Consider the following 24,276-nt stretch of genomic DNA (forward strand, 5'->3'; position numbering starts at 1 on the left):
ATTATGGAGAAGAGCAAAACAAAACAGGCTTCGCTACACATCTTAAAACAATGCCAGTCACCTACAGACATGGGCGATGTAAGTTTGATCTTTTTTTTTTTTTTTTTTACAGCACACAGACTAACCTAGCATGATGTTGCTGTAAAAGGGTGTGTCCTCCTGCCCCATGCCTTAATGTTATGGTAGGTTGGTGTTGCAGCATAAAGCAGTGATTCTCAACTGGTGGGTCCTATTTTCAGTGGGTCATGGGTCTTTGCCTGGGCAAAAAAATAATCTTGTGCTTTAATTCAGATTTTCTCTGGGAAAGCTTGCCTTGGTTAGAGTCCATTTTGGTTTGAGTCAGACCTTTTGGCACGGATTAACGATGCTAACCAGGGCACCGCTGCACATTCTTGAAATATTTCACTGTGTGTGGTGAATAGGATATATGAGTTTCACTTTTTGAGTTGAACTACTGAAATAAACGATCTTTTCAAAGATACTCTAATTTATTGAGGTGCACCTGGATAGATGGTTTTCTGTATTGGAAAAATGTCCAGCTAATGTTTAAAACAAACGACAAAATGAGAATAAATTCAGTCTAATTCCTCACACACTTGTTTGTTAAGGATCATATATCCTTATTATATACAGGAGCCCAGGCACCACCCAGGCACCACCACAACAGTAACAATTTTATTGTGAATAGCTGTCAAAACCGAGCATTCTTTGTGTTTTGACACAGATTCAGATTTTACGTTTGGTGTAATTCTTCAGCATTAAGCCGTTTAATCACTTCATTATGAAGCAGAAACGTTCCATTTTGTCTGTAAGTATCCTTTGTGGACACACGAAGGCGCCATTTCCCTCCTCCGTGCTTGACTTCTCTTATAAAGGTCGCTCACTAAAAACAAACCATTGTTAACCATCATTAATAATAGCTGGATTTAAATTTAAATTACATATTCGACTTGCTTTTCCACGAGTTGGTTCTTTTGGATGTCATCTTCACAGACCTGTCAGGAACATGGACTGCACGCACACACTCTCGCACACGCACACGCACACGCACACGCACACACTCACCGACAGACAGTTGCACAGAAATGCGCTCACAAGTCATCTGCCTTGAGAGCTTGAACACAAGTGCAGCCTTTATTGATGCCAGAAAAAAAAGCCAACACGGGACTCACACTCTTGCTGTGTGCATGAGTGAGCCTCGCATCCTTCCATTACGCACCGGAGCTGGGCTTACATGGGCTCCCCTCAACCAGCACCCCCTGACACATGGGGAAGAGACAAGGCACCCTGACGATATGTTTACCACCTCATCCATCAACTTATTCCACTGAATGGCGTTAAAAACACACTACTGCTGCACCACCGCCAACAACGCAGGAGGAGCTTTTGGATTCGCACCACAAGGAAGTTTAAAACTCCCTCGGGTTAAGTGTTGTTTTCTTTTCTACCCCGCTGAAACACGGAGGAACACTTCCACCATGGTCGCCGTGGCCTGAGGGGAGATGGATTTAGACGGAGGAGAGCTCAACGGCTCCGCTTGTTTGTCCCGGAATGAGAGCGGCGCCGGGCTGAGCGCCTCCGCCGGACTGTCCACTGCGCTGGCCAGCGTGCTGATCTTCACCATTGTGGTCGACATCCTCGGCAACGTGCTCGTCATCCTGTCCGTGTACAGGAATAAAAAGCTGAGGAATGCAGGTGAGAGAGTGGAAACACACCTTTGCTTTGAGTAAAAAAAAAACAAAACATGATTAATTCTCATGATTCTTCTTTGACTGCCTCACATGCAGTACATATGTCCAAATGCATTCTGTGGGCATTCAAGCAATGCCAGTCCAAGGACGAGCAGTATGCAGGTTCCAGTGCAGACATCGGCAAACTACAGCCCGCGAAGCTTTTAAATACCGACCGCCAAATTATTATTATAAAACCTTTAAATCGAAGCTGTGGCCATTGATAGGATTTGTAATGCTATTTTTAAATTAACACAAGATCTCCAGTGATACGAGTCATTACAGTAATCTTAGGGACTGCGCCTTAGAATCAAAGACGAGGCTTTGATACAAAGCAGAGTGGGGGTTTGTCTACAGCAGTGTGAGCATTTGTGACAAAGAGGGACAGACGCAAGCTTTATACAACAAAGTTCTGCAGAAAAGTGATTTTTTTTAATATTTGGGTGTTTTTTGCTGCCGTTTCACCATGTGGTTTATCACTTTTTGGGTGGGGGGACTGCGCCTCAGTATCAAAGACGATGCTTTGATACAAAGCAGAGTGGGGGTTTGTCTACAGCAGTGTGAGCCTTTGTGACAAAGAGGGACATACACAAGCTTTATACAACAAAGGTCTGCAGAAAATATTTGGGCATTTCGCCATGTGGTTTGTCATGTTTTGGTGGGTTTTTGGTGGTCAGGGAAGTAAACAAGGGAGTATTTTCACTTACTCTTGATATTCAGTGTACTACTACTACTACTACTACTACTAATAATAATAAATAGGAATTATAGTTAACAAAATTATTCAAAACTTTGCAACTTCATGAAAGCAAAAAAGAGTACTAATGAAAAATAATAAACTTTGCATGGTTGTAGTCCAACACAATGTATCCTACCAGACATATTCTGTATTATGTGTTATGAGAAGTAATACTAACTTGCAATGTATGGTTGAAGACAACCATAATGTATCCCACTCGATCTATTTCAGACCTCAGTCAAGTCTTGCTATAACAAATAATAATGACAAGGCATGCACGGTTGGAGACACCATGTCGTGTCTCACCACACCGCACAGACAAGTTTAATGTAGCCAGTAATAATAACAACTAGGAATGCGGAATTGTAGACAACCGTAATGTATTCCATTAGACATTGTTTGAATGCAACTCCATCCTATTCATTTTCTATGCCGTTTATCCTCACTAGGGTCACGGGGGTATGCTGGAGCCTATCCTAGCTGACTTTGAGCGAAAGGCAGGGTACACCCTGGACTGGTCACCAGCCAATCGCAGAGCACATATAGACAAACAACCATTCACACTCACATTCACACGTTCATGGACATTTTAGAGCAGGGGTCATCACTGCGGTGCCCCCACAACCGCATGAGGCGCCCGCAAGTCTGCTTTCCGTTCAGGTTTTCAGTTAATAATGTGAGAACACTAGAAAGAAATGCATTCAGGAAAACAAAATGTGAGTTGTGGATACCAGCATTTTGCTAATGTTCTGGTAAAACAAGCATGTTTGTTTGGATTTAAATAAGATATGACAATAAATGTTACAAAAATGAGTAGCTCTTGGCCATTTTCAGTCTGTAAAAGTAGCTCTCACAAAAAAAAAAACATTGGACACCACTGATTTAGTCTCCAATTAACCTAACATGCATATTGTTGGAGGGAGCCGAAGAAAACCCACGCACGGGGAGAACATGCAAAACTACACACAGAGATGTCCAAACGGAGATACAAACCCAGATATTCCATCTCTCCTGACTGTGTGGCCAATATGCTAAACACTAGGCCACCGTGCAAACCCTGAATGCAAATCGTGTATAATAAAATAAATGAAGACTGCACTGTTGTACACAACCATAATGCAACCCCACCAGACATCTAATGGATTTTGTTATGCATTCCAGTGCAGGAATCAAAGTACAAATAAAGTCTATGACTGTATACATAGCATATTGTATGCTCAAAGTTTGTGCCTCAACTTATAACTTGAGTAATGTTTGGCAGTCTTGCAGTGTACATCGAAATCCTCTTATGAAAAAAAAAACATAATATGACTTAAGTTGCCTCCATCTGCTCTGCTAGACTGGCTGTTATCTAAAGTGAGTCGCTCTAGGTGTGATGGAGTTTCCACAGCCTTGCCTGTCATCTGTCACATCTCCCCATAAATAATAACACCCCCTTTCCTCCATTTGGCTTTATCCTTGGTTCTGCATCCCTGATAAATCACACCCCTCCCCATATGAGGACCTGTAGATGGCTCATGAGGTGCCAAGGTGAGTGACTGTTGCATCACTACACACAACCTCATATCATGTTGTCATACACTTGAGGGGTCCTAAGTGTCGCGTGAAGGTGAGCAAGGTGTTTATTACGGACGCTTGAAGGCTATTTTTCTTACCTATTTTATTCCCATGGTGGCTTTTAGGAACTTAGCTGTTGAACTCAACATACACAATTAGGCTATTAGGCTATTACGTTTTCTTTTGCTATTGACAGCCACAGTCGAAGGACAATTTGGGAATTTTTTTTTTTTATTTTCATTGACAGGCGTCATGAAAATAAAGTATACAGGTTGTGATTGAATATACAGACCGCTTATCCTAGTTTTAGAGTCCATTTCAGCTTGTCACGATCTGGCTTGTTTCCACCACTGGGGTTAAAGACGGGATAACAATAGCTGCATCAGCTTTGTAAATAGTAACACAGCGCAATGTAACCCAACAGTAGTGGCAGGTGTCAGGGCCAGCAAGGCCTTCTCTGCTGGCCTAAACCCAATCAGAAACACTGACCTATATTTACAACTTAAATTCTAGTATTGTAATAATTGATTCCCAACAGTCTATTATCTTCATTTCAAAGTATGTCCCTTGGCTGCATTGTTTCCAGTACAGTCGTCCCTCCCCACTTCGTGCTTCAAATTTTGAGGCTTCAATCTATCACAGTTTTTATATTAATTAACTCATTCAATCCCAGCCATTTTTCAAAAGACAAACCCTTCAGTACTGGTCATTTCAAACGATTTGACTGATCTTTCAAGGCACACAGAATATTGTACAAACATGGAACCTACCAAAAGATTAGACTCTCGTCTTTCATCAGAAAGACTTTCCGTCTTTCCGTTCTTTAGTAATCAGCAGCATCCTAATCCATTGGTGAGGAGTTGCATCATCACCTCTATAGCCTCTGGCGCAAAAAAAACCTAAAAGACATAAAAATACGTGGTTCACGTTTATAAAAATGTATAACTATGTCTTTGGTATTCCATCCATCCATCATCTGCTGTTTATCCGACGTTGGGTTTGTGGAGGCAGCAGTCTAAGCAGGGAAGCCCAGACTTCCCCCTCCCTGGCCACTTCGTCAAGTTCCTCTCGTCAGATCCCGAGGCATTCCCAGGCCGGTTGAGAGACATAGTCTCTCCAATGTGTCCTGGGTCTTCTACCGGTTGTATGTGCCCTGAACTCAGTGCAGAGGAGCAGCAGTTCTACTATGAGTTTGTCCTGGATGACAGTGCTTCTCACCTTATCTCTAAGGGAGAGCCCAGCCCCCCTACGGCGAAAACTCATTTTGGCCGCTTTTACCTGCGATCTTGTCCTTTTGGTCACCACCCAAAACTCATGACCCTAGGTGAGGGCAGGATTGTAGATCGACTGGTACACTGAGAGCTTTGCCTTTCGGCTCAGCTCTCTCTTCACCACAACGGAGTCTGCATCACTGCAGACACGGCACCAATTTGCTGGTCAATGAGGATCTCATCCCCGACCCAGAGATGGCACTCCACCCCTGGAAATGATGGCAAACCGATTCAGTGATAGTTAAAGGTCATGGCTCGATGAAGCCAGCAGGACCACATCACCTAGAACAGAGACCCAATCCTTCACCCACCAAACCCGAAATCTCTCAACGCCCTGGCTGTGCCTACAAATTCTGCCCATAAAAGAAATGAACAGAATCGGTGACAAAGGGCAGCCTTGGTGGAGTCCAACCCTCACTGGAAACGGGTCAGACTTATTGCCGGCAATGCAAACAAAACTCTGACGCCGGTCATACAGAGAACAAACAGCCTGAATTAGCTGGTCCGATACATCACACTCCCGGAGTTCTCCCCAGAAAATTCCTCGAGGAACATGGTCGAATGCCTTCTCCAAGTGCACAAAACACATGTAGACTGGTTGGGCAAACTCCCATGGACCCTCAAGGACCCTGCCGAGAGTGTAGAGCTGGTCCAGAGTTCCACAACCAGGACGAAAATCACATTGCTCCTCCTGAATCCGAGATTCAACTATCCGGCGGATCCTCCTCCCCAGAACCCCTGAATAGACCTTTACCAGGAAGGCTGAGGAGTGTGATCCCACAATAATTGGAAAACATCTTCCGGTCCCCCTTCTTAAAAAAGGGGACCACCACCCCGATCTACCAATCCAGAGGTACAGCCCTCGATGTCTACTTGAAGCTGCAGAGTCGTGTCAGCCAAGACACGCCCACAGCATCCAGGGCCTTAAGGAACTGTGGTACGGTGTCTTTGGTATTGAATGAGTTAATCAATCATGCTGTGTTGTGGTTGAATACGGCCATTTATTAGTCAGAAAATATGTATATTTAAGAAAATGTTTTGTATTTTTGTCTAAATTAAACACTTGCTAGCATAAAAATTGCTAAATGAACTAAAATACAAACATAAGGCATGGATAGGTCACATTCAAATTGTGATTATAGTATATTTGGTATTTATATATATATTATATTATAGTATTGTGATTCCACACTGACCATTAGGTGTCATTAATGTTACTGTAATGTTCGGTGAGACACACAATCGCCAGACTTGTGCGCCGGGACAACAGGCTTTTATTGCAGGTTTGAATTTTCTCACAGCAGGGACAATAATTACATAAGAATTATAATTATACAAATCATAATAACAAGTTCCAAACCCCCAGTGTCACTTCCTATCTGCCACCCACGCATATCCCCTAGCAACAGACACAAGCACAAGTTTTATTAATGTCTTAAATCGCTTATTTTCTGTTATGCCTAATATATTATAATAAATAATAATAATAATAAAAATAAGCGTACATAACTTGCTTTGAAGTTCAAGGTGCTGAACCTTAATCCTAGGCTCTTTGTACCGTGCCTTCTCAGTGAAGGTGGTGAAGTCTTGTGAGAGTGAGTCGCACAATGATGCTAATGAGCCCATGAGAACTAGGCAGCAGTATGTTAGGTCAGAGAGTGCTTGGAATAATGAGCTTTTACCCTTTTCAAATGCATTACATAACACAGTCGACGTTCTCCTGTATGCCCGCGCCACAAGCAGTTTGGCAAGAAGTGTCCGGGAACAATTTGATTATCGATTTTGCAACAAAAAAAAAAATGACACAGTTGGATGGGCTCAGACAAGAGCAGCATGGGTGCATTGAAAAGCATTGCATGCATGCCAGTGGGCTGTGGGAATGTCTTCCATTGCAGATGTAGCGCAACCATCGCTAATGGGACTGACTGATTAGAGCAGTCACACGCGAGTTTACAGTACATTTATAGGCATGTGTGAAACTCAGCAGATACTTGCTCGCACGCTACATCTCATGCTTTTTTTTTTCTTCATATCTTCAAAATCAGTGTAATAGTGGTACAGTCAATTTATCAACAATCTCTGCTCTGTTCTTAAGAAACAATTTATAGCCTCGGCTGTCTTGTATGAATGTTTGATTGTGAGTTTCTTAGAGGAAAGCAAAGTCCTGGAACAAAGCTGAACATGCTCTTGTTTGGTCTTGAGCTCATCTCTTCTAAGAGGTAGTGTTTGGCGTTTACATGTTTTCCCAGTGCTTTTGTTGGTTTATTTGAGACTTTACAGGAAAACTGCGCTTTTTTTTCATCAGCAATCTTATGTGAGACATGAACACACGTGTCTTTGTCTTTTATGTGCTCATTACTGAACGTAATGGGACACACCTATACCGCTGTTAAAACACCTCCAAAAACCTCCAACAAGGCTTTATGTACGTGCTGTGACCATGTAGCAACAGGTACATTCATGATAACATGTAATACTTACAGTATTTTGCATATTTTGACCATTTTAAGCATTCCCGGAACTTACTTCCTCAGCGCATTGATTTCACAAAGCAACATACAAACGAACGCCTACACCTTGCGTTCACTTTTTCAAACTCCGAAATAAAAACACAGCAGCAGTGGTGTCAGTTCAAATGTGTTGCCTTACCTTTTTGTTAGTAGTCTGAGGCGTTGTGAGAGCGACGCTGACGCGTTGCAGGCGAGTCTGTGGTGAAGCTAGTTGCTAGCTGGCTAGTAGCTAGCCGGTGTGTTCTGGCTAATTGTCAGTGCGCCAGTAACGCAGTTCGATCGGCGTAACAATGTTAATAATAATACTAACAATGTTGCTGTAGCTTGGTTATATGCGTGTCACATTATATGTAAATGCAGCATTGTTGGCGCTTTTTGGAGTCTTTTTCAGAAGACTTTATAGACGGAACAAGTGGTTCCCATAAGTGCAGTAATGAGCTGTCTCTTTTTATGTTTTTATATCTCAGAACACGCAGAAAAGAGAAAGAAGTGTTCATGTCTCTCATAAGGATTGTGGATGATGGGCAACATTAAAAAAAAGTGCATTTTTCCTTTAAATTGTCCATAGGTGTGAATGTGAGTGTGAATGGCGTTCTGTATGTGCCTGGTATTGATGGGTTGCATGTGACGCCACTTCCAGTTGCAGTCGTCACTGGCGCAAGCAGATCAAACAAACAAGTGTATTTGTATCTAGACATCAAGTGAAGTGGGTGTACCCCGCCTGTCGCCCGAAGTCAGCTGGGATAGGCTCCAGCATGCCCCCGCGACCCTAATGAGGAGAAGCAGCATAGAAAATGGATGGATGGATGGATGGATGGATGGATGGCTGGCTGGCTGGCTGGATGGATGGATGGACTTTAGGTTAGGGGTAGGAGTGTTGCGAGAGGAGACGATTACATGAGATCGGTTCTACGAAAACGAGACGAGACAAGATTTAAACATTACGCTTAAGATATTTAAAAATGTATGACAATATCCATCCACCCATTCATTTTCAGGGTCGCAGGTATATGACAATAAATTATATTATATATTATTATATCTATGAATATAATTTCAAATACGTTACACTCTTCTGCACTCTGTGTGTATGCTACCGGCCCCGCCTCCACCCACTGAGACAAAGAGCACGTATGACTGACAAAATTGCTCACTCCATTCTATGGAACAAACATGGAACAAACACGCCAAGGTGCTGAAACCAATGCACAGAGTGAACTCCCATCCCGCCTGCCTGTTTCATTTATTGTGTGATTAATTAATGAATTTATTATTGTCCCAGCCCAGCCAGTTTTTTTCCAAATGAGACATCTTGTCACGTTTTAATCTTGCGAGAGCTTGTGACACCCCTAAAATCGAGTAATACAAGTGTAAAAGGTAACAATAGGGGTGTTATTTCATGTTTAGAGGGCTCTAGTAATGTTAAAAACTGTATTTAGAAGGTCGCAACAAACAGGTTTTCTGTGCTCTTCTACAAAAATATTTGATTTCTAAATAAGGAATCCTACTTTGCAGAAATTCACTTATCACTGTCACTATCGCTGTATCACCAATTAACCGTGATAAACGAGGGATTACTGTATTTACACTCATGTACAAAAAAGGAGTGAAAAAAAGCATCAAACCTCTTCTCCAGAGGTTGCTCATTTCCTGTGTTTAAATGGCTCATAAAATAAAAATACCAAAAATATTTTTTGGACCACAAATGTGCAAATGTGCCGGATCCACTGCTGTACAGTGTAGTATAGTACCTGCATTTTCTTTTTTAAAAATTTTTTTTAGTTCAATTAACCTCAGCTTGAAGCGAGTTTGAAAGTGAGTTGTTTCCGGTGTTCCTTGCTATGGGATGACACACTAATTTACAATATATCAAGTTTTTTCTTCTGTAGGAATGTCGTTACAAAATACTACTATACAGTATATATGTTGATAATTTGACCCAAAAGGTCAAAGGTTTTTTCAAGAAGCATGCTCAATTAAAATAACCCAGCGTGTGCTAGCATGAAAGCAACCTTAGATAGATACAGCAGTTTACAGTAATATTCTGGTGCAAAGTATTATAATGAGTTATGAACCATTTGTCTTGTCTGTGCTATTTTTATGGCTGCTGTTGAAAGTCTGTGCTGGAGTTTACTGGGTATGTACTGCACATCCTATCGGACAATTATTGTAAATGTGTTAATTTATGGTGAACAAAAACTCCCGACGTCACATATATTTTGTAGACAGCAAAAGCAAACATCCAGTAGAGGAGTACAACCACCTTTTTATATCCATCTTTTCTATTGTGCATTTGTATTGGAAAGGTCCAGGGGGAAAGGGGACACATGACACTGTGGTACTGCCAACCGGGTGTTAACATTGCAGCGTCCCAGTGGGGTTAAACAAACTAAAAATACACTCACAAAAAGCGCTCATGAGAGAAGGAGCAGATGGTGGAAAGAATGACTTGTTCTGCTTGCACCTCCATGACAGGAGCTGTGGCTGGGGTAAATTTGACGTCATGTACTGTATTGCAACTTATGAATAAAACCTCAAAACTGGGGTGTCCCTAAGGGTTGGTTAATTGAGTCATTGGACTGAGTGAGTTAAACCAGGCCGGGCATCTTAAGCGGACAGGATGGATCCACAGGGAATATCACTTGGGACGCTACATTAACTTGACATTTTTTTTTCTCCTAATGTGGTAAGCATGGTGGAAGTTAGGATAATCTGATTAAATCACACCAGATAAGATGACGACAATTGCATTTATGCTGCATTCTGTCTTTCCTTTCACATAAGTGTTAGGATTGATGATAACATTTACAGGACATGGACACCAGCTATTTCTCAGAACCCGTGGAGCATAACTGGCAGCTTCCCTTCAGCCCAAATGTGTGTGCTTGTAGTCCGTACTCAGTGTTGTGTTTGTAGACTTTATCTTGCCTCATAAACACCATTAAAACGAAACATTGCGAAGCAGATAGATGCTGTCCATACAGTTGCACTCGAACTTATTCAACCCTCATTGTGAATTCTGTTTGAAGTTATGAGCATACAGTAGCCTGTGCATTGTTGTCCAACAAAACATAAATAATTGATACTACACACATACAGTAAGGGTTCAAGTGCATATACTGCTTTAAACATGCGAAGACACAGTCTGACTTCTCTGTCTCACTAGTGACCTGCTGGAGCATGATATGAACAAAGTCTAAGTTTAGTTATGCAGAAAATGCTATTGTGGGTTTTTCCTAATTTGGTGAATATGCCTGATGCCTCAAGCAGTCAGGCTCTGAAACTAGACCTAAATGAATGCACAATGACTGAATTGACTGAATGTATGCAGTGGGGACAATTGCATTGAAAAGTTGCATAACTTTGCATCCTGTCAATAGAAATTGAGCACTGCGCCGGTCGCTTCTTATTTTTTCTGAAGGTACGCGAGCTGCGACTGAGATGTGATATTAGAGTAGAAGTATTAAAGAGAGAAGCCTTACTTACTTACTTTACAGTCTTTGCAAATTGTATATTTACAATCCGAAGGCATCGTAAGCTAGCAAGCTTGTTTCTGTGTGGAACACAATGTCATCACCCGCACGCTGATAGGGTTATCAGCAGAAAAAACAATGTCAATATAAACATGTAATATCAGTCACCAGCTATTAGCAGACATCTCTATTTATGATATATGCTCTTGCATCCCACTCTCATATATTCATAAAAATGCTTTCTTTTATTCTGTTCATATTATTATCGGAATTTCCGGTGTATAAGCCGTTACTTTTTTTCTTAAACTTTGAACCGTGCGGCTTATACAGCGGTGCGGCTAATTTATGGCTAAGTTCTAATCTCGTGACACCTCTTTTACTTCAGAACTACTACTAATCGTTTAAATAATGCGCCACTCGCGATATCAGTGCACTTACTACGAGCTTATCAACCCATTGGAAATCACAGGAGGTCATTACTCAATATAACACTCTGACTCACGGTGTCATCTTACAAAGAACACTAAACTCATCACACAGCAACTTAACACTCAAAAGGTATACCTAAGAAGAGTTTAAAATGAAAAAAAAAAACAACTATTTTAAAGTTTTCCCACAGTGCATTGCGTCTGAGCAAAGCATTCATTGGTGCCTGCCTGGGCGCTGCAATGATGTCAGCCTCCCTCTGGGCTCCTCTGGCTACCTCTGTGGACAGAGGCAGCATTGCAGCGCCATCCATCCATTCCATTTTCTTAGCCGCTTGTCCTCCAAAGAAATGCTTTGCTCAGATACAACGCCTTATGGAAGAACTTTAAAAAAATATATTTTTCATTTTTAACTTGTATTGGTACTTGTTTGTATATTTCTTAGGTATACTTTTTGAGTGTTAAGTTGCTGTGTTAAGTTTAGCATTCTTTGTAAGATGACATCGTGAGTCTGACTGTTATATTGAGTAATGACCTCCTGAAATTTCACAAGCTCGTTGTGAGTTTTTTCATAGCCCATGATTGGCTCCTGTCAAATAAAGTGCTTCCTGGTCCTCATGGACTTGTGCGTGCCACAATATGCCATTTTATGACATGGCCATATATGTCTTATAGTCCGGTGCAGCTTGTATATGTACAAATCTGTTTTTTCCTCTAAATTTAGTGGGTGCGACTTACACACCGGAATTTACGGTATTTATTTTCCCACTTCTGTTGCAAGAGGTTGGAAAAAATATCAATATTACATTACCTCTCACAGTACATTGTCCGTACACAAGCACCATATACTGTATCGCTACTACTGTAGGCGTGTCACGATACATTCAGCTCACAAGACGAGATGATACACGACGTTGATTAAAAGTTAATCTAATGACGGCAGTTGTAGCTGCTACTACAAATTATTTATATTGACGTGTAGTCATGTAAAGACACATGCAAAATAGATTGCAGAAGATTAGGTTTGTTTACGATTAAAGAACTACATTATTGCATTTCCGAAGCAGTCTTAAGAAGTCTTAAGCAGAGATCGTGTTTTGATCTGACAAATCTTGTGTTTGATCATATGTACAATTACTACTGCTTCGACGTGGACACTTACACCGCCGTAGCTGTTGAACTCCAGTGAAAAAAAGCACCTCACATCTCAAGTGAGTGAGGCGGGGAAAACCCGAGGCCAGCTCAAATTACAAGGTATATAGTGTGCGCAAAGCACTTCATGTGCGGTTCCAATCCTGCCTCGTGGACTGCCACTTCCATATTACGTGTGTTATCATTCACACACTCGTTTTAATCTCATCACACCCCTAATCGATGCTGTTGCTGTCCATTGTGTATGTGCAATTGCACACTTAATCACTTGAATCAAATATGACGTTTTCTCCTCCATATTGCCAACACTGCAAATCGAAGTAAATCATGACAGTGATGGTTTACTACGCCATATGTTTAACAATTGGCTGCAAAGCTGCTTGAATTCTTTCATTTACTTCTTGACAAAGAGTCTGATGCACACAGGCCAGAATAGGGCAGGTGGGGGTATTAGGGCTGCCTTCGACTAAGGATTTTCATAGTCGTATGTCATTTGTTAGATTTTATCCATAGTTGACTAATAGTCAAATATATATATATATATTTGACTATTAGTCATATATATATATACAGTCGTATGTCATTTGTTAGATTTTATCCATACTTGACTAATAGTCAAATATATATATATATATATATATATATATATATATATATATATATATATATATATATATATATATATATATATACAATTTTATTTATTTTTTTTTAAGCACCGCTAATGGCGATCCCTACAAATAAACAGATCTCAGACTTTTTCCGCTTTAAAGAAAGAGGCTAAAACACTCAGATAAACAAATAAACATGGCAGGTGTGCAACAACAGTACCTTGGTGTATTTAGCGACACAAAAAGCAGTTCCCATAGATGCACAGTCCTCCGCTTTTGGTCTTTCCGGGTTTCAGTCGCTGCTTTATCAACCCGAAGTGTGTGGCGGTTAACTAGCTCAATAGCATTGTCCGCTACTCCACTGTTTAATCATGTGAAAATTACGGTGTTGCAGTCCAAAAGTCTCTTACTGTGGGTTATGTGGAGTCCTAACTCGTCCATCTTATTCACTGAAGACCGCACATTAGCGAGGAAAATAGGGGAGTCTTTGCGGTGTTACTTAAGCTTAGCTCGTATTCCTCTGCAGCTTCCTTGCCTTTGTTTATGTTCTCGACGCCACAGAAGAGCACTTCTGCCCGGCTGGGTGGTGTGTGTAGACTCCGGTACTCTGGAGATCTCAGGGACAAGTCGAAGATCGGTGATAAAAAACATTGGCGCTATGAAATCCAATATCCAAAAGCTCATGTTGAGCTTGTCGAGAAACCATGAGCTTTTGGATATTGGATTTCACCTATGAGCAAACTAATAACTACAAAAATGCAAATCTGGAAGAGATGCTGGGACACTTGTATTATCCAATATAGTAGACATAAGAGAAAATAAGCTATTTTAAACATAAATACAACTCGTGCTCCTGAGTGTTGTCATAAATGTGATCTCTTAAGGTGGAGAGTGAGTGGCGGACCGGAAGTGAAGTCGGGTTCAGAATTGGATTTCACCTTGCCGTGGGTTACGGCTGCAATAGTAACCTGTGTTTTTGCTACTTTTCTAAGGGATTGTGCCTCTTATGAAATAATTCAAGCGTGCAAGAAAAGCCTGTTGTCCCAGCGATGAAGTCTGGTGACTTTGTGTATCACTGAACATGAAACTAACATTACTGACTCCTAGTGACTAGTGTAGGATACTACATCAATGTCTTTGCCGAAAATGCCGTAATATTTGCTTAAATATGCATATATTTTGACTAATAAAAGGCAGCATTCAACCATGAAACAACATAATTTATTAATTAATATATTTTTGAAAAACTGTGATAAGTGAAGCCGTGAAATTCGAACTGCGAAATGGCGCGAGATGATTAATTAATTGGTAATTGGTGGGTTTGTGTGGGGGGTCACTTCGCTGACTATCATACATCTCGTGTGGGAATAAATGAATGTGCTCTTTACAATTGAACTGTGACTGACGAGTGAGCACTGCAGCAAGACGTCTCCCTACTGTGATCCTGAACAGGATAAGCGGTATAAATGGATGGTTGTAACGTTCAATCATAATAAAGGAATGCCCATATTCCTTTTTATGCTCTGAAGGTCTTTCCTTGAGATGTGCGCACAGATTGAGCATGCTTACGTGCACAGAAAGAGCCTAGAGTGTGACAGGCGAATATGAAACCCTCGAGATCCACATGTGCAGCCATGCAAGTCTTTTGCATTGCTTATCTTCCCTCGTGGTGTATTATTGTTGTTGCTTATTTGTGTCGGTCTTGCTGCTATTTTGCATGACTGACACAATGCTCCATAAATATGCCGACATATAGAATCTATTTTTATACTTGTGCACAGCCTTGTAGGCTTGGGGGAAAGGAGTGAGTCACTTCATGTTTCTGGAAGTGCTGCGGCCCTTTTGTACACTGGTGACAAACATACCATACAGACTTAGAATGGTTCCCTGTTGTGTTGTTTGGCTTTATGCATCATTCGTCAGAAATATTGTTTATGACACGGAGCTCCTCCTGTGGCGGTTCAACATGGTGGTCAAAATAAGGGTTCCTTGGTTGGACTCTGTTTTAATAGACTACAAATCCAAAATGGCTAAATACAAAGCTACTGTAGGAGCACATTGAACACATTGAACATGCAAATAATCAACTTACTACACGACGTTTTGTGAAAAAACACAGGAGAAATATCTCATATGTACACACAGGCTAATTACACTGCAAGCAACAGCTGGTGGGGACACAGGGGAAGAGAGGAAGCTGATTGAAAAAAATCTCCTTGTGACCTTTTGGTTTTAATTATCATTATATGTCTTGTATATGTAAAAATGTTCCCTAAAGAATAACCTGATACAGTAATCCCTCATTTGTCGCGGTTAATTGGTTCCAGACCCATCCATCCATCCATTTTCTATGCCGCTTGTCCTCACTAGGGTCGCAGGGGTATGCTGGTGCCTATCCCAGCTGACTAACAGACGAGAGACGGGGTACACCCTAGACTGGTCACCAGCCAATCGCAGGGTTCAATGTCAGTGTTCATTACTCCAACATAAAGAAAGACACTGGGCAAAACCGACATTAAGATTAAGATTAATATTAACGCTCATCTTAATTTTGCCAGAAGACATCTTGATGACCTCCAAGACCTTTGGTAAAATATTCTGTGATCTGACGAGACAAAAGTTGAACTTTTTGGAAGGTGTGTGTGCCATTACATCCGGTGTAAAAGTAACGCTGCATTTCAGAAAAAGAACATCGCACCAACAGTAAAATATGGTGGTGGTAGTGTGATGATCTGGGGCTGTTTTGCAGCTTCAGGACCTGGAATACTTGCTGTGATAAATGGAACCATGAATTCTACTGTCTACCAAAAAATCCTGAAGGAGAATCTGTTCGTGACCTCAAACTGAATCACACGTGGGTTCTGCAGCAGGACAATGATCCAAAACACACCAGCGAGTCCGCCTCTGAATGGCTGAAGAAAAACAAAATTAAGACTTTGGAGTGTCCTAGTCAAAGTCATGACCTGAATCCTATTGAGATGCTGTGGCATGACCTTAAAAAGGCGGAAACCCATGCTGGAAAACCCTCCAATGTGGCTGAATTACAACAATTCTGCAAAGATAAGTGGGCCAAAATTCCTCCACACGCTGTAAAGGACTTATTGCAAGTTATCGCAAACGCTTGATTGCAGTTGTTGCTGTTAATGTTGGCTCAACCAGTTATGAGGTTTAGGGGACAATCACTTTTTCACACAGGACCATGTAGGTTTGGATTTTTTTCTCCCTCAATAATAAAAACTTTCATTTAAAAACTGCATGTTGTGTTCAGTTATGTTGTCATTAACTAATATTTAAATTTGTTTGATGATCTGAAACATTTAAGTGTGACAAACATGCACACAAAAAAAAATCAGGAAGGGGGCAAACACTTTTTGACACCATTGTATATGTATTTTTGTATGTATAATAGTTCCTTCCATTATTCCCCTTCGGGATGATGTTAAAGTTGTTTTTTTCATGGTACAATGACTACAACAAATAGTTAGGTAAAAATTAATCAAGACGATTTTAGAGGATTTTGCCAACGTGCATACTAGTCAGTGGGATGACTCTGTTCTACAAACGACTAGGACGACTAAGACTAACGACTAAGAACGACTCAGTTTTGTAAATCAGAACAAACACAACTGTGTGCAGTGTGTGTTTTCAAGAATGTATGCTAACTAAACAAGCCTAACCGTTTCACCGCAACCCTCCGAGCTGTGAGTGCTTACCTCATCATCTTGACGATATGGAGGAGAGATGGTTTAGCCAGCGAGAGTTCAGGCAGCAGCTCGGCCTGCCTTGCCAGCCTGCGCAGACGCTAATGCCGGGCTGCACCACATCAGCCAGCAATCAAACCTCTGCACAATGACAAATGCACATAGTGAGGTTAGCATCACAAATACAAACTGACAGATTTGCCCACTGAGCTGACTGGAGAACGGAGTACAAATGCTTTTATTTTTATCTTAACAAGCCTGAGAGATGGCCTGTGCTGTTAGGTCTCTTAATGCACAAACTATATAATGTTATGCATGGAAATTAGATTTTAAAAATGCTAATATTTTTGCTACATTTGAATTAAAGACAAATGGGGCACACACAGTAAAATAGCAGTTTGCATGCGTACATGTATTTATTGTATCCAGTAATCCCTCGTTTATTGTGATGAATTGGTTCCAGACCCGACCGTGATAAGTGAATTTAGGATTCCTTATATATAAATGGAATATTTTCAGCAGTGGACTATTGAAAACCTGTTTATTCATTTTCAATTTATCGATTTTCATGCTTGAAAATGCTTAATTAATGCCAAGAATATGTCACATTTGCTTAAATATTTTTTTTGACTAATAATAAACCTTAGTCAACCACGAAACAGTGATCATTTCTCAATTAATTTATTACAGTGATAGCGTGAAGCCATAAAATCTGAACAGCGAAGTGGCGGGGGATGACTGTACAGTGGATTCCCACACATTTGCGATTCAGCATTCGCGGACCCTTTTTTTTTTGCCAAAAAGAGATTTTTTTTCCTGCAGAAAACACATGTTATTTGCACAAAGGGCCTGTTCTACTCAAGGTACATGTATAAAAACATATGCATACTTCAGATGCTTTAAAATGCCATCATATTTACAATTTTGAAGTTGTTTGCAGAAAAGGAGGAAACAAATCATAGACCAGACACTGATATATGTAGTTCTCTTAATAGGGGTGGCTAATGCTAATGCTTTTGCAATATTCCCAAGTAGATTGAATTGGGGCTCCACTGTAGAAGCGTCTTTATTATCTGACACAGCATTACAATTTGATTTATATTTTATCTTCCTGACCCAGTACAGCTACACTGTAACAACATCAGACGTCATTTTCTATGATTCATGCCCTCTGAGAAGATCCAGTGTCACGCAACCGTCAGCTTTGACCTGAGGAGGAGAGGATAATAACGCTCTTGCTCTACAACCACAAAAATCACAATCCATGCTCTGGTTTTGTGTGTGTGTGTTTGTGCTTCCAATGCAGTGTCCTCACAATGTGCAAACATAAATACTCTAGATTGAGAAGGGCTGCCCTTAATCTGCAATTACTGGACTAAACAGATGTCTGTGCTGCATGCTGGCGAATGACAAATTGAGTTAGTTTTGGTTCTAAAGACACGTATTGTTTAGTAATCTAGCCAGCTGCTTGAAAGTCGGCCACGGTGTATGAATCACTGCACTATCAAAGACTAAACAATAATAAAGATGCTGTTAAACAAATACCTCTTTATAGCTCAAATAGGTTTGTTTTGTCTTCTTATATAGTATATATTCAGTTTCTTATATTCAAATAGTGGTCAGGTGACACCTGGGAGGAAGACTGCAGATGATAACATGTCAAGGTAAAACTCCATCTAATATACCTAAGCAGCTTGTGTGCATATAAGAAAGTAAACATATATAAATAAATAGCTGCTTGGCAGTGTCAGTCATAATTGTGAGACAAGAGCTTATAATTTAATTTACTTAATTGGACAAAAAAATATAACGGAGAAGGATATGCAGATTGAGTTATTTCTTGTCACTTTTGGATGTTTTAGTCTGCTCGCACTGGGACCAATGGGGGCCCACCAGATCCAACAAATGGAGCTATGGTGAAAAAAGGTTGCTGTGCACCCATATTTGTGTTGTGCATTACCACCACCTACAGGGCTGGAGTGGAACTGTATCACGCAGCCCGACTCGCATGGATATCTTTAGGATTTTTGGAAGGCCTTGGTGGAGGTCTGCACTAGAGATGTGCAAGTTATGAGTTTTTCACTGAATCGGGACTTACGGGTACTCAACTTTTGACTCACTCACTCACCCCTGCCTCCACTAGGTACATTTAAAAAAAAAAAAACAGGTAAGATGTCATTAACTGTGCAACTGTTACTCTAAGTGCATTTGTATAAATGTATTAGCAACAAACAAAAAGCAACACATCCAGTCATTGCCTTAAATCAACTCACTTTTCCCCTTTCTTCCTGAACTGCAACACGGGTGCTCGACGACTACTTGGGTTTCACCGACTCACAGGTATAGGACAAAAACTCGAGTTTCTCTGACTCACGAGCATCTACAGCTCAGCTGCCAATCGTGTTGTGCATGTGTGAGTTTCTGTGATGGGCGACTCGAGGAAATCAAGTACCCAATTCACCTCAGTGAGTGACTCACAGGTTCTCGAGTCAGTCAAAGGAATCAAGTTTCCCATCACAAGTCTGCACTTTGTTGTCAAGACATAATTTATGCATGTGTACTTAATGTAATGGTATATTTAAAAGTACAGTTGACGACTTTGATGGTGCATTTGACCTCACAGTCCTTCCTTCTACCTAGTGTTGGAGCCAGGACCACATAAACCAAGTCCAAGACTTAGAACCAAACCAAGAACTAAGAACAGGTTAGACTTGTATGATAGCATGGAGGAAATTAGTTTGAATACTTGAAAAATGAAATCGGCTAAACCACTTTCCACAATGAAACAGTTTCCAAATTGATCCTCAGGGAACAACTCAAAAAATGATGACAATATAAACTAAGCCGCAGCAAACAACCTCTCTCCTTGTAAAGTAAAAACATGAATGAAGAAATAATCCAATGACTCGGTGAAGCACTGCTGTTACCACAGTTCTGCTTTCGACAGGTGTTGAGAGTAAATCTTGAGTCCTCTATGTGTGAGTCTAAGAAATACAATTGATTCAGACTGACAGCCGTCAAAAGTGCTCTGAAACTGGTCTTATGACTAGGACGGATCCCGTGTACGGCAACACTGCTCCAAACCACCAGAAAGAAGGACACTGCACCAGAATATTGGTAAACGGGGCTGCATGACCTGTAGCAGACCAGTTTTTTGTGGTAATCCAATCAAGCAGTCCAACTGCCTAAAGCATTTATCCTTTTAAATGTTTTGTAAGTACTGTATTGTGAAATGAATCTGAGCAACTGTCCCTTTTTCCTCTCTTTTGTGTTCATTCAGTCTGGGAATTAACAACTTTTTCGTTATAGGCTGTTTGTATTTGTTGATAATAGTCATCAATCAACCCTAAGAGTTTGGGTTTGAGCCTCAGAGTCCTCACAGTCATGTTGAAATATCCTCAAGCTATGTAAAACTGCTTTGATTATCTTGGGGGTAGGAAAGCAACATGCAAGTGAAAGCCCCGTGGGTTCATGATTATCTTTAGAAATTTCCAGGAGTTTGTGCAAAAGAGGCTTTTAGTTCGGAATTAAGAAATGTTTCGAGGGAGCAGCACTACCAGTTTTTAGGCCAAAACAAGTCTCAGAGGGCCTAACAAACTGTCTTATTTATGAGAAAGTCAGATTCAAGGTGGCACTTGCTTGTAGGATTCATCCCCAGGCCACCGTGACTCTTTCCAGGAGGTAGGCCAGACACTAGACACTAGAAAGGAACCACAGCTACCACCTTTTTAGACTTTGTCAAAACAAGCCAAGGGCATAAAAACTGCATCTGTTGTGAGAGGAATGGTTTATTTTTGGCAGTCTGTTGCTGTCTGATTTAAAGAAGTATTTTTGGTTATTTGTGGTCATGTGTTGTCTGTTGTTTGAACACCCTGTGTCTCTCCAGGCAACATCTTTGTGGTGAGTCTGTCAGTCGCAGACCTGGTGGTGGCGCTGTACCCTTACCCTTTGGTGCTGACGGCCATCTTCCACGATGACTGGACCATGGGGGACCTGCACTGCCAGGCGAGCGGCTTCATCATGGGCATCAGCGTCATCGGCTCCATCTTCAACATCATGGCCATCGCCATCAACCGCTACTGCTATATCTGCCATAGTCTGCACTACGACCGCGTGTTCAGCCTCAGGAACACCTGCTGCTACCTGGGCCTCACCTGGGTCTTCACCGCGATCGCCACCGTGCCCAATTTCTTTGTTGGCTCGCTGCAGTACGATCCTCGCATCTACTCCTGCACCTTCGCCCAAACTGTTAGCTCATACTACACCATCTCCGTGGTCATCATCCATTTTCTGATCCCGCTGCTGGTGGTGTCTTACTGCTACATGAGGATATGGGTGAGGGTGATCCAAGTGAAACATCGGGTGAAACCGGAGCAAAGGACCAAACTAAAACCGAGCGACGTAAGGAACTTCCTGACTATGTTTATGGTCTTTGTGTTGTTTGCTGTCTGCTGGGCACCGTTGAACTTCATAGGCCTGGCAGTGGCGATAAACCCCGCGAAAGTTGCGCCGAACATACCCCAGTGGCTTTTTGTCACCAGCTACTTCATGGCGTACTTCAACAGCTGCCTCAACGCCATCATATATGGCCTCCTTAATCAAAACTTTCGCAAAGAATACAAAACGATCCTCCTTGCTCTGTGCATCCCACGTTTGTTGCTGGTGGAGACCTCCAGGTGTGCCACAGAGGGCCTGAAGAGTAAACCTTCAGCAGCTGTAACCAACAATAATGTAGCAGAGATAAATGTATAGCATAAATGTTGTCTTGAGAAAAGGCATTTCTCAGGAATTTTGTGCCTTTAAACTTGATGTCATTTCCTAGTTTGTATTCCGTTCAGGGTGACCCCAGGAGCTGAAGCCTATCTGAGCTGACTACACCCTGGACTGGTCGCCAGCCAACCCTGTGCCAAGCTTATGTGAACCACTGTAACATCAGTGGTGCATTTGTATTGCAATGTAATCACATTTGGAGAGGCTGCTGCTGCTGCACATCGTATTTCTTTCAGAAGCGTCACGCACATCATTCGCAGTGATCCACAGCCGCAGCTGTGCTCCCTTCCACAATGAATTTAAAACACACTGAGACAAATCAAGTTTTCACCCTAAACTATTTGGCTTTAGAAAAGCAGTCAGCTGTGTGGGGTGATTTCCCAAAGTCTTAGGCACAATATGTCTGTTTTGTGGCTTTTGAAAGCGCGTCCCAGCATGGTCGCATCACATGCGTGCTCACTGTGTTTCAGTCAGATGCATTCTGCTTAAATCCAAAACAAATAAAAAGTGTGTTTTCTATTGCACTGTTTTGATCTTTTAAATGCAGCATTAGGGATGAAAAAAAAAAGGCTCGCTGCAGTGCAATCCGTCTTCAGATGCGGGATTCAAGCTGAAGCCTTTTCACTCAACGTTGAGCTCAGATCCCAAGGATTATGCACTTACTTGGAATTTAGCGGCCAAGAATATTGAAAGTCCGGAATGACTGATTGTAATGCTGCTGCATTATTTCATCTTCAATTTGTATAAATGTGAAGTGTAAGCCTTCTTTTCACAAGGAATGTAGCTTTCGTTATGAATCACTTTGATACTGTTGGACTGTGTGGAACTGTGACTCCAATTCCATTAAAAAGACAAACAAGGAGTGTTAGTTTCATCTTAACGTGACAAGGCATGCCCTGTAACTAAAACTGAAATCCTTAAAAGTCCTAATTTGATTTTAACACTGCTTTTATCGGGTCGTCAACAGCTGCATGCGATTCGAATTAAATTCTACAGGGTGTTGCCTCAAACACATTAAAAGAAAGAACAGAACAGATGCTTATACAAAAGGCTACAATCATGTTTATTAAAAGCCAGAGGGGCATGATATGCATCAGGGAGCCAGTGATGTGATTGCATGATTACACTAAATCACAACGCCCGCCACCTCAGCTTTTATGGCTCTGAAGCATATCTTCCCAACAATCTTTCCTGCGGTTCCCCTCCCACAGCGGCCCAAAGATGTATTACTGTCTTGAAACATTACATAAACTAGAAAGGCACTTGGGAGAGTGCAGACCTCCGCCAAGGTGAAAAGATGTGGTCTGCATATCAAGGCAAAAGATCCCTGGCAAAGAAACAGACGGTGATATTTTTATTCACATTGTTACATGCACTGTATATAGTGGAAGCGGACTCATTAAGACAAATGATATGAAGGTGCTTTGCCAAGTCTCAATGGAGAGTTATGGAAGCAAACACTATTAACGGAAAGTATGCAGCTTCTGCAGCAATACTCCATAAGTAAGTCACATGTTGTTGTGTAAGTGACTTTACAATGTGCGGGATGTCGAACCTATACAAGACAGGACCACCAAGTCGGGGGGGAACAACTGTATTGTAAATGCAAAAAAGAAAAAAACTTAAAAACTTTTTGCAGAATGATATTCTAATTAGACTTTACCACTGTAAGTCAAGTAAATCTCTTTGCTTTTATCACATAAAATCTCTGGACAGGATTGGTAAATACTTTTATTCTTTAGCATATCAGATTGTTATGCTCTATTTTTGTTTCCCTTTATTTTAAAGGGGACCTTGTATTCTGGTGTTAAACGATGCCAACGCGTCAGATAATGAGGTTTTGCGCATTTGGAAGTGAGCCCTGAAAGCAGTTTTGGACGGCTCTGCACGCAGTTTTTTTTAAACATGTAGTTCCACTGACGTCAATGCAACCCGGACTTCCTTATATGGACATGCCCAGCACCGCCCCCTCTGCTTCACTCTGTTCACGGCGTTAGCACGTCCAGCAATGGCTCCCAGGAAATGTTTGTTCGGGTGTGCCTAAAGCGGCTAGCATCAGGCAGAAGTGGTTGGAGTTGCTGATTCCCGGCCAGCAAGAGCAAGGTATGCTTCAAGGTATGCTTGGTTCAGCAACGTATGCTTGAAAGCAGCATGTGCAGATTCTAACTTCAGCTTTGATTTTTTTTGGTCCATAGGTATCAATGTGAGTGTGAATGGTTGTTTGTCTATATGTGCCCTGCGATTGGCTGGCGACCAGTCCAGGGAGTACCCCGCCTCAGCTGGGATAGGCTCCAGCATACCCGCAACCCTAGTGAGGATAAGCGGCGTAGAAAATGG

General features: G+C 41.5%; 1 protein-coding gene across 1 annotated transcript; it reads left to right on the forward strand.

Annotated features, from left to right (window-relative positions):
- The first annotated feature begins 1,050 nt into the window (after positions 1–1,050).
- mtnr1c (melatonin receptor 1C) lies at positions 1,051–23,092 on the forward strand. Its single transcript, XM_054793001.1, has 2 exons — positions 1,051–1,695; positions 21,056–23,092. The coding sequence occupies exons 1-2, from the start codon at positions 1,503–1,505 to the stop codon at positions 21,919–21,921; spliced, it is 1,059 nt and encodes a 352-aa protein (XP_054648976.1). The 5' UTR covers positions 1,051–1,502; the 3' UTR covers positions 21,922–23,092.
- The last annotated feature ends 1,184 nt before the right edge of the window (positions 23,093–24,276 follow it).

This window comes from Dunckerocampus dactyliophorus, chromosome 11 (genome assembly GCF_027744805.1).
Source record: "Dunckerocampus dactyliophorus isolate RoL2022-P2 chromosome 11, RoL_Ddac_1.1, whole genome shotgun sequence".
Taxonomy (NCBI): domain Eukaryota; kingdom Metazoa; phylum Chordata; class Actinopteri; order Syngnathiformes; family Syngnathidae; genus Dunckerocampus; species Dunckerocampus dactyliophorus.